General features: G+C 38.6%; 1 protein-coding gene across 5 annotated transcripts in view; it reads right to left on the bottom strand.

Moving 5' to 3' along the window:
• Positions 1–12,006, bottom strand: part of PHF20 (PHD finger protein 20) — a 147,157-nt gene that overhangs the window by 68,726 nt on the left and 66,425 nt on the right. For 3 of the 5 annotated variants that reach the window (XM_003411689.4, XM_064276045.1, XM_010591652.3), the window contains exons 6-9: positions 9,185–9,572; positions 4,339–4,452; positions 3,239–3,427; positions 2,340–2,519 (exon numbers count right to left, since the gene is read on the bottom strand). In XM_003411689.4, the coding sequence (XP_003411737.2) occupies positions 2,340–2,519; positions 3,239–3,427; positions 4,339–4,452; positions 9,185–9,572 (871 nt within the window). The remainder of the gene's footprint in view (positions 1–2,339; positions 2,520–3,238; positions 3,428–4,338; positions 4,453–9,184; positions 9,573–12,006) is intronic. The other 2 variants (XM_064276046.1, XM_010591651.3) reach the window with 2 other exon arrangements.

Below are 12,006 nucleotides of genomic sequence, written 5' to 3'. Positions count from 1 at the left end.
TTCTAAGTAACCCATGGTCAACAAAGAAATCACAAGGTACTTTGAATTGAATGAAAATGAAAAGTACAACATATCAAAATTTGTAGGATACAACTAAAGCAGTTTTTAGAGGGAAATGTATTACTTTAAATGCTCATATTAGAAAATAAGATCTAAAATCAATAACCTAAGTTTCCACCTTAAGAAGCCAGAAAAAGGAAGCTGAAGGAAGAAAATAATTAGGGTAAGAATAGAAAGAAATAAAATTTTAAATAGAGAAAATTAACACAGTAAAAAGTTGGTTCTTTGAAACAATCAGCAAAACTGATTAATCCTTAGCCATACTGAAGAAGAGAGGAAACACAAATTATCAATACCAGAAACAAAAGGGTTTTGAAAAGTGGGATGCAGACCTCAAGTTCTAGTAATAAGACAGACTTGAGTAGTAATGGTCTGACTGAGACTGGAGTGGCCCCAGAGGTCATGGCTCCCAGACTCTCTGTTAGTCCAAAACTAAAACCATTCCCGAAGCCAACTCTTCAGACAAAGATCAGACTGGACTATAAGACATAAAATGATACTCGTGAGGAGTGTGCTTCTTAGCTCAAGTAGACACATGAGACTATGTGAGCAGCTCCTGTCTGGAGACAAGATGAGAAGGCAGAGGGGGACAGGAGCTGGCTGGATAGACACAAGAAATACGGGGTGGAGAGGAGTATGCTATCACGTGGTAGGGAGAGCAACTAGATGTCACCTAACAATGTGTGTTAAGTTTTTGTATGAGAAGCTGCCTTAAAGCACAATAAAAAAGGAACAGATTTAGGTAATAATAATTTTCCTTCTATTGTGGGCATGCCTCTGCATCCTTGCACACTTTTTATAGGTTCCTCAGGAGTGAAGACATAGAAGACAAAGATCCCATTAAATACCTGGAGTAACTTACTGTGTGGGGGGCTGGGGTGAAAAGTAGATGAATCACCCATCTTTACTCTTGGAGTTAATGTAGATCATTTATAGCTAGAGTTCTCCAAACATAATAGAGAATCAGGATTCCTTTGTTTATCACATTTTCTCTTAGCCAAACAGCCATTTATTTTTTGAAAATTTAGTGTGTTTTGATTTAGACAATTAAATCTGAAGATAGCATCCAGGTGATAAATTTTAAGGAACTAAGATCAACTTCCTTATAGTATAGCTGTTTCAGCTCATTAAAAATTATGTGAATATGTACCCATTCTCCTTCAGCTCAAATTGAAACATTTATGACAGAAATGTTATCTGAATTTTCCTCAATGTTTCAATATCAATCCGTTTGGCAGGGGGAGTGGGACGACAAAAACTTGAATACTCAAAAAAATTAAATTAAATTAAAAAATAAACTGCTAGAATAGTATTTACCTAACTCTGCATAATCCGTGGAGTGAAAACTGACGTGAAAGAAACTTTCAAATCAGTTTGATCATAAATAATATATGTAAATATGCTGGGTCTCTATGAATGCAAGTTAAATACATACTATGTTCTTTCAAGGAAAAAAGGGGGGTTTAGCACTTATCTATATCAAATTAATAAGAGACTATTATTAATAAAAAGTGAAAAACATTATTAGGCAGAAAGGGCCACACAAGCCAGAGACTCCATCAGCCTGAGACCAGAAAAACTAGATGGTGCCCAGCTACCACCAATGACCACCCTTACAGGGAACACAACAGAGGTTCCTGACGGAGCAGGTAAAATGTGAGGTGCAGAACTCAAATTCTAGTAAAAAGACCAGACTTAATGTCTGACTGAGACTGGAGGGATCCCAGAAGACATGGCCCTCAGACTCTGTTAGCCCAGAACTGAAACCATTCCAGAAACCAATTTGTCAGACAAAGATTAGATGGGACTATGAGACATAAAATGATACTTGTGAAGAGACTGCTTCTTAGCACAAGTAGATACATAAGACTAAATGGGCAGCTTCTGTTCGGAGGTGAGATAAGAAGGCAAAAAGGGACAGGAGCTAGTTGAACGCACACCAGAAATTCAGGGTAGAAAGGAGGAGTGTGTTGTCATATTACAGGGAGGGCAATTAGGGTCACATAACAATGTGTGTATAAATTTTTGCATGAGAAACTAACTTAACTGTAAACTTGCATTTAAAGCACAATAAAAAAATAAAAAGAATTGGTAAGGACGGTGGAGAAAGGAGGCATGTCTGACCTCCTCGTGGGAACCACCTTTGTGCTGATCTTAATAAAAGAAATTAATGGTTAAAAAAAAAAATTTTTTGGAAAGGTCAATTTTTTTGTTTATTTATAATCAAACCAGAAGCAAAAATATATACGAGAAAAGGATTGTTAACTCTAAATACAAACCTGTAATAGTCGAAATATCCTGAAGCTCCGCAAGGGAGGAAGCCGGTTCCGTTTTCATAGCGTTTTCTCCCATTGATTTGGAGTTCAACTCCAAACCTGTAGCCCCTAGTCCATCGCCAAAGGAGTGGCAAGTTAGTGCAGATGACACCTGTCCAGCTTCCAAAGGAGATTTCAACTGACCTACAAGAAAAAACAAAGTTTGGGAACAAATAAATGTACATGGAGCCCTGGTGATGCAGTGGGTAAAGTGTTCAAGACTGCTAACCGAAAAGTTGGTGGTTCGAAATCACCAGCAGCTCCATGGGAGAAAGATGTGGCAGTCTGCTTCCATAAAGATTCACAGCCTTGGAAACCCTACAGGGTTGCTACGAATCAGAATCAAATCAATGGCAATGGGTTTGTTTTCGATACATGTATATAATCTGGGAATCAAGAGTTGCACAACAGACTAAGAAAGCCGGGAGCCTTTTAAAGGAAGTCATTCATTTCACGTTACACATTAATTAACAGGTTTTGGCACATAAAACCAGGGTTGTGAGCAATGGAAAAAGCTAGTAAGAGGCTAAATGAAGGCAGGAATTTGCTCTAAGTATTGGCAAAAAGGCAGAGGCATGGAATGAGATAGCACCAGAAAGACAAAGACAGGCAGGATTCTTCAAACACTGTGCCTCCAACCCAATATTCAGAGATGTATAAACAAAACCAACCACAAATGTATACAGAAAGTTTGCCTATTGAATCAGTGAAGAACAATGTATTACTAAAACACTGCAGCCATTCAATAACTTGATTTCAAGATTACCTCATACTTGTGGAAGGCAGTATACAATGATTTAGACTGGTTCTCCCTAGATAGGTACCAGGTTAGTAAGACAATTCCAGAACAGACTCTGACTCACCTTCTTCAGATTCCTTGGCACAAGATGATGTGTCTTGCAAAGGATCCGTATCAACTGTATTAACCAAATTTGATACAACCACGTCAGGATCTAGGATCTCGTGGGTTCCATTAGTGGACAGCCTGGAGGACCGCCTCCTTGATAAGTCTTTGTCAGCGCTTTCCGAGTAGTTTTTTGACTTTTCTTGGGCTATAAACCATTGAGAGAGTAGCAGTCAAGAAACCAACAAGAAAAAATAATTCCACTACTACAGATTTCTGGGCTGGTGATCTAAGGGCTTTACAGAAAAACTTCTAGAATGTTAGGCCACTATGAAAGTAAATATCTTTTCCTACTTTTTAGTTTTAAGTAAGAGCACAGTCACTCTTCCAGGACAGAATTTTATTTCTTTAAGAATTCACAGTTTGGAAATATGTGCCAAGGTTATGTCCCAATCTTGGCAACTAAGTTCTATTTTGGAGCTTCCCAACATAAAATCTATGTACTAACTTCCAAAGTCAATAAGGTTTATAAGAGCCTTACTTAGAGCCATCGTAAATCCTTTTTTGGAGCCAAAAGGGTATTAAAATAAAAAATCAGTAAGTAGTATTTTTAAAGCTTCACTAAGCATATAAAATCCACCTCCTCCTAAGCCATTAAATTTCCAGTGGAAACCAACTTAAATGTAGTTTATGGGTATGGAAATGGCACCACTGAACCCAAAATGAATATAATTTGTGCTTTGGGGTTTCTTTTTTCTTATAGCAAAAACTCTTTCTCATCCAGCCACATCCCACTCATATTGGCTCTTGTAATCAGGGACAAGCATTAGTGCCTAAAGGCAGTAAGAGACAGCATGGATATAACGGAGCCTGGCTGGCACAATTGGTTTGTGTCTGATTACTAACCTAAAAGTTGGAGGTTCGAATCTATCCAATGGCACTGCAGAAGAAAAGATCTGGAGACACACTTTTGTAAAGATCACAGCCAAGAAAACTGTGTGGAGCAGTTCTACTATGTAATGCATGGGATCGCCACACCGAGTCGGAATCAGCTAGGTAGTAATGGTCCCAATCCAGTCAATGTTAAGTTCTAGCCACATATACAAACTAGAGACTCACGTGAACTTCTGTCAAGCCGAGGACGTTTTAATGGGACTTCACTTCCTTTTGATATTTTCCGTCTTCTCAATTCCAATGTTATTGGTTGCAAAGTTTGAGAGTTTGAATCCACAGCTACAATGTATATAAAATCATACAAAAAAAGGTATGTAATTTCTTAGTGGCTAATCTCTCATTTTTTACATGTAAGCACACACATGCAGACATCCTTGCATGATAAACAGATCCTCATAAGGGCTTTTTTACTTAAGACAGAAGAAAAAAAGTGAAATGGATAAAAATTACTTCCTTAGGGGAGATGCTGACACCCTGGACTTTAACTCCTGAATGTCTTTTCTTCAGTCTCTCCTATGACCCAGCTTCAGTCATACACCTCTCTCCCAAAACCCTCTTTTTAAAACACTGTACCCAATATGACTGCTTTAAAATATAAAGTACAAGGGCAATAACAAGAATGAAAACAAAAAACTCTGAAATCATTTTTATCACCTTCAAATCTTCTCATCCAAATGTGACCTAGCCAGTACTCCAGAAATCCACCATGCAGGTGAATTCCTAAAATGTGTGCCCTGATGATTACTGTTCCCAATCTCTACTTGCAAAATTAGATATTTTGGCATTGGTTCTAGTTTTGAGGGACCAAAAATGATGTCGACATTTAGCTCCTCTTACAAATAATTCAGAAAAACCTCATGAGACTATGCTATTTGACAGTCGGCGTTCCAGCATGGCTACTGATCCCTAACAAACTCAGCTCTGACATAATGCAGCAATGTGGACACTAAACCCTTGGGTGGGTACCCAGTCCTTTTATTTTAACACCTAACACTTAAGAAGCTCTCCTCAATCCAGAAAGATAAGAATCTGAAAAGCAGGCAAAAGAGAGAACAAAGGTAAAGAAAACAGCCTGTAGAGAAGGTAGAGGTAAGAAGTTGAAGGAAAGGGAGAAAGAGGAAGAGAGAAAAAGTGAAACAAAGGGAGAAGAAACGGAAAAGAGGGAGGGGAGACAAGACTCATCTAAGACCAGTAGCTTCAGATCTGCATGTCAAACAACAGAACCAGAGACAAGGCTAAGTTCTGAGAAGGCAAACCTGATTAGAGTGCTGAACTCTTTCTTGGCTCTTCCTGTGTCCAATCTTGCCAGTGGGCCAACATTATTCTGTTCCAAGTGGTAGGAACTTGGAGATTACACACATTCCAAATTAAACACAAACAACCTTCTCTAAATAGCTCAGATTTTGCTCCAATCGGTTCTGCACAGTCTAGGGAGCTCAGGGCTCCACCAAGTCAATGACCTTATTCCAAACAACTTTTTAGGGGAATTTAAAAAATATGTGGGATATTTGGCAAGCCTTCATCCCTTTGATATCACATACAAACGAGGTCTGTCTATCTAAAACTCTTCTTACAGCAACAATCATCTGCAAACCTTGTTCACAATTCCCATTCCCAGGCCCCACCACAGAGATTCAGATATGGAAGAACTGAGGCAGGCTAGTATTAACGGTAAGCTTGGGAAACACCCTTTCTCTGTTAGACTTATCCTATCTAGTATGAAATCCTACACTTATATAAGACAAAAGGAATAAACTAAATACCCCTCCTTTTATTTTTAAAACTGAGTTAAGTCATACGGCCCCTCATGGGGACAGTCTGCAAACTGGGTTACAAACTACAAACAGCGATATATATTCCCATATATACTCTTTCCTAAACTGAGCTGGAGGAAGCCTTATGTGGTGCAAATGATCTATGCACTTGGCTGCTAAGCAGAAGGTTGGAGATTTGAGTCTAACCAGAGGGGCCTCGAAAGACAGGCCTGGTGATCTGCTTCTGGAAAATCGGCCATTGAAAGCCCTGTGGAGCAGAGGTATTACTCTAACACATGTGGGGTTGCCATGAGTCAGGTCGACTTGACAGTAACTGGTACGCTGAGCTGAGGACACGTCAGAATTTGCCAGTTCACACTTTTTGCCTCTCCTTTTTAATTGCCCTTCTCTTCACTTTACATAAAAAGACCCACCTATCACTCATTTTGGGAAACGCTGATGGCATAATGGTTCAGAGTTTGGCTGCTAAAAGAGAATGAAGAACACCAAAGACACAAGGTAAATATGAGCCAAAGAGACAGAAAGGACCGCATTAACCAGAGACTTCATCAGCCTGAGACCGGAAGAACTAGATGGTGCCCCACTACCACCAATGACTGCACTGACAGGGAACAAAACAGGGAAACCCTGATGGAGTAGGAGAACAGTGGGATGTAGACCACAAATTCTTGTGAAAAGACCAAATTTAATGCTCTGACTGAGACTGGAGGGTGCCCACAGGTTATGGTCCCCAGACCCTCTGTTAGCCCAGGTCTGGAACCATTCCTGAAGCCAACTCTTCAGACAGGGATTGGGCTGGAGTATAAGACAGAAAATGATACTGGTGAGAAGTGAGCTTCTTGGCCCAAGTAGACACATGAGACAATGTGGGCAGCAACTGTCTGGAGGCGAGATGAGAAGGCAGAGGGGGACAGAAGCTGGTTGAAAGGACATGGGAAATACAGGGTGGAGAAAAGAAGTGTGCTGTCACAAGGTAGGGAGAGCAACTAGGGTCACATAACAATGTTGAGTATAGGTTTTTGTATGAGAAACAGACTTGAATTGTAAACTTTCACTTAAAGCACAACTAAAAAAAAAAAAGTTTGGCTGCTAACCAAAAGGTCAGCAGTTTGAATCCTCCAGATGGTCCTTGGAAACCCTATGGAGCAGTTCTGCTCTGTCCTATAGGGTCTCTATGAGTCGGAATCGACTCAACGGCAATGTGTTTTATCACTCATCTTACATCTTAACACGGTGTGCCATGCAGGGGTTTAAAACCTCCAGCCCTTCTAAACTGGGGTTCCTCATCTGACTATAGAACACAGAGGCTATTTTCTCAGTTCTAGGGGGAATATATCACTAGTGCCATTTTTGGTGCACAAAAGAGAAATCAATTAATTACAGATTATAGATGCCTTGGGCATTAGGGCCTAATTTCCTTCTAGAACCTCACTGAGAGAGGCAGTGAATTTAGGCCAGTGCTGTCCAATAGAAATATAAAGAGAGACACAAATGCAAGGCACACGTTTAATTTAAAAAACTATAGTAGTCATGTTAAGAAGTTTTTAGTAAAAGTGAAATTTTAAGAATATATTTTATTTAACCCAATACATCCAAAAACATCATTTCAACATGTAATCAATAGAAAAATTAATGGGTTATTTTAGATTTTTTTTTTTTTACTAAGTATTTGAAATCCAGTGTGTATTTTATACTAATAGCACATCTCAATGTGGAGTAGCCATATTTCAAGTGCTCAATAGCCACATGTGGCGACCATGCTGGACAGTGCAGGTCTTGGCCCTATGTAAAGAAACAACTCCAGCATGCACAGCTATTGAGGATAAAACCTTGTTACAACCAATAAACGAGACAAAAACCAACCAAACCAAACTCTTTCCTGTCAAGTCAATTTACTCATAGCAATCCTACAGGACAAAGTAGAACTGCCCCACAGGGCTTCCATGGAGAACCAGGTGGATTCGAACTGCCGACCTTTTGGTTAGCAGCTGTAGCTTTTAACCAGTATGCCACCAAGGTTTCCAATGAAGGAAAAGGGGCCTTATTTTACACAGGGGGCAAATCAAACTAGTATCTAATTTCCTATCTTATAATTAGAATTCAGATGTGAGAAGGTCATCACTGGGAGTGAATACAATTTATCTGAAGTAAATTAAGGTAGACATTTTTCCATAGAAATTAAGTCTCATGTGGTTGACTGATAGAGAGGACTGGCTTTGCATTTTACATCACAAGGATACATTAATGAGCTCAATCTGTAGTTCCACAGCTTTGACGAAAATACATTCTATGTCATATTTTATATTTTGAACATATCCCTTGCAGCTATTTAAACTTGTGAGGAAAAAAAATAGATATCACTTTAAAACGTGCTAGGGAGTTCACAGCTTTTCAGTATTCATGTAAGGAATATGCAAGTAAGCATGCTTGAAGACCACATAATCCCGGGCAGAGTTCAGTTCAGAAACCCCTTATTTCCCTGAACAGACCTGAAGAACAAGTGTGTGGCTTAGGAAGAAATTCAGGATGTGTTTCACTCTTGGGCATTCTAGAAGAATTCCAAATTTCAACTTGGTTTCTTCCCTAAATCCATGCCCTATAACCTTGACTCTTACCAACTAGCCATCTCAACTTTTTATTTAGACTGTGGAAATCTGCAATCAATAACTACTCTTCAGAGAGCTCCATTTCAAATGCACCCATGCCTCCCTAGTTCTAGTATTCCTTTGGCCCCGCCTCCTTCAGAGTGAAAGCCCACAGCTAATTTACTTCTCCTTCTTGTTTCCTTCACATCTGCCTCATTAAAACTATTATTTCCTACAATAAAATAAATAAAACTATTTTTAAAAAAAAACACTGTTATTTCCTGATTCCTGGTTCTATTACACTTACTTAAAATGAGATCATTTGAATGGGCATAAGCAAAAGGCCTTAGCTGATTAATAAACCCAAGATTCAAGAGGTTATATTTTATCATATAAGCTAAAGTATCTAGTGAACAGTTATCTACCACCCCAGAGGCTCAGTCATGGACATGCATCCCGATTTATGTTCATCTGGTGACATGCCTCACTTAAAATTCAGCTCCATAGACACGACTTGTTTTCAGATCACAAGATGATTCAAAGTCAGTCACAAAACCGAAGGATTCAAGTACAGAAGTTATAAAGAACCACAAAGGGCCATAGAAGAACACTCTGGCATTGCCCATTGCAGAGCCCACTTGGAAAACTCACCAGTAGGAGCTATGGAAGGGGGTCTGCCTCGTTTTCTTTTAGGTTCCTTCAAGTTTTCTTGTGGACTCTTCGCAATGTCATTTTCAGGTTTCTTATCCACTTGGGCATCTCCAGAATATTCCCGGTCGTTTTCTGAAATGTTCTCCTTATCTTCCTTCTCGTTCTTGGGAAGGTTTTTCTCTGATACCTTTCCCTTTTCAGAGCCGATCAGCTTTCCTTCTTTATCAGGCTGCTTGGGTCGCTTTTCTGTTTTTAAGGCTTTGTCCTCTTTGTCTTTCTTCACATTGACCGTGGCTTTTCTCTGTTCTTTAAACTTCTCTCGTTTATCAGGAGATGACGAAAGACTTTTGTGATCTGTTTCTTTAGGCCTAGCATTACCCACAATATTCTAAAATGAGCAAAATAGCGATGAAACACACTTTGTGATTACTTGCAAATATAAAATCAGGAGGTTTTTTGCAAAGTTATGAAGACAAACAAAGAAATTAAAAGGGGACACATGCCAGGTCATATAATGCAAAGCACCACAGAAAATAACCACTCTGAGGTTTGAGAAGCAAGCCTATGCTTAAAGAAAACAACCGCCATGTTCAATTCCTTCAGAGACAGAACAATCTCCCTTATTAATAAGTCTCTAGAAAATAATTAGGAGAAAGACAAATAACTACACTAGGGACCTTTTCTAGAAAGCCATCTTTCAGACAGGGGTGTTCTAAGAAAATACATGTCCTGTCCTTCTCATCCCCCCTCCATAATTGCATAGGCTCACAGCCTTTCAAAAGCCTGGCCCAGCTGGCCAACATATTCTGGTACCTTGAGAAGAAGAGAAAAACTGGTAACTGGAGAATGAGTAAGAAAAGCGTAAAGATTATCCAACCCATGACCACAGTCTGCTTCCTCTACTGGGTAATGGTTGTGCTTGGTTCAACAAGCCACCTGTTATGTTCCTGAGCTAATCTAAGTTTTCTCCCATTAAAAGAAAATACTGTTTCTTGGTTACTTTCCTCCTAAATTATTTTCTTTAAAATTCATCCTTAAAATCTTGCATCCTATTGTGATTGACTCATAACCAAGCCAGCACTGAAAGCTCTGGAGTTTCCAAAACTACGTCTATTTGTGTACACATTTCTCTTCGAGGCCTCAAGAGAAGAACAGGGACCACCATATCACGTTCATATGGGATCACTAGCACCTAGTACACAGCAGGTACATAGGTATTTGCCAGAAGCAGGAAGGAATGCCTAAATACACAGCAAGTTCGAGATTAATTTGTCCATAAAGAAAAATGAACAAGGAGACTTTCTGGGGTTAGAGCCTAAAAGGATATATTTTTAAGTCCCAAAAATTATTTTGAAAGCAGCCAGGTTTGAGAACAGGCATTCTCAGACACTGCTAGTAGAAATATAAGCTGCAACCACCTTTTTGGGTAGAGGAGTGCCTTGGGATTTGGGTCAAAAGACTTAAAAGTTTAAACTTTTGAACTACAATAAATTCCTAGAAATGGAATCTGCTAACAGAATAATCAGATTTGTACACCCAGATGCACAAATATCCTTAATGACAGACCATTAGGGAATAGGTTACACAAAGTATGGTTATGCATACAGCCAGGTTATGCATGTAGCCATTAAAAGCCATATTCTCATAGAATATTAAGGAACTTCAGAAAATGTTATTTCATTAAAAGAAATGAGCAAGTTATAGAACAGTAGTATATACAAGTATATATACCACATGACTCCAGTTTTGAATATATATATATATATATGCACACATGTATATGTTTAACAAAAAACACAGAAGGATATATTCCAATGTGTTGAGAGCAATTTTATCTGGATGATGGAATTAAGAGTTTTTACTTTCTTTGTGCTATTCTGTACTTTCTAAATTTTCTATAATAAACATGCATTGTTTTTGCAATGCCAAAAAAAAAGCTGAATGTTACTAAAATATAGATTATCAAAATGTTTAGGGTAGTACAGTTCTACAGAAAAAAATCTCAATCTATTCTAACATAAAAATAGCTTAAAATTTGTCCATGACATATTTTATTAAGTTTTTCTTTGTAAGTGGCCACAAGAGAACCCTAGATTCTTAGGGTTGGAGAGATATAAGAAATCATTTACCCAAAGTACCACACCCTCTTGGAAAAAAAGAAGTCATAAGCCTATGTTTGCCAATCTGCCAGGTCTGAGATGAGGTGAGACACACTCAGAGGCAGCTGGGAATTGAGAACTGAGGCACCCACAAATTCTCACTGAGTAAGGCACCCACCTCCAAGCCAAAGAACCATGAATGCCATCAATTAATTTACTGAGTAAACAGTTGAATGTTTGTTATTAGAGTCCTGGACTTCCATCTGGGGAGATTATGGATACAACTGACAATTCTGGACAAGTTCCTAATATAAGCCTCTATCAATATGAACTCATTCCACAGCTCTAAAACAAAAATTGCCAGATTTAAGGCCAAATAACACTTTAGTGTACTGTATAGTTCTTTAGGTGGCTAAGGGGCAAATAATCAAAAGGTAAACATCTTCAGGGTAAAAGTTTCATAATTCTGTCAATTTTCTGAAGAGGAAAACAAAAGGCAAAAACATTCTTGAGGCTACTTCTCAAGGTATCATGTATCACGATCCTTTGAAATTGCTAAATGCGTATACAGAAGAATTTACTGAAATGAAATCTCTGACAAGTAGAAAGCATTTGATCATCAGAAGACACAACCAGTTACAACATCATCAAATACTGTCATATCAACACCATCCAAAAAGGTGAGTAATCAGTTACAATGTCTCAGTGATAAAATTTTTATTA

The sequence above is a fragment of the Loxodonta africana genome, chromosome 24 (genome assembly GCF_030014295.1).
Source record: "Loxodonta africana isolate mLoxAfr1 chromosome 24, mLoxAfr1.hap2, whole genome shotgun sequence".
Classification (NCBI taxonomy): Eukaryota; Metazoa; Chordata; class Mammalia; order Proboscidea; family Elephantidae; genus Loxodonta; species Loxodonta africana.
This window is presented reverse-complemented; position numbering and strand designations above follow the sequence as displayed.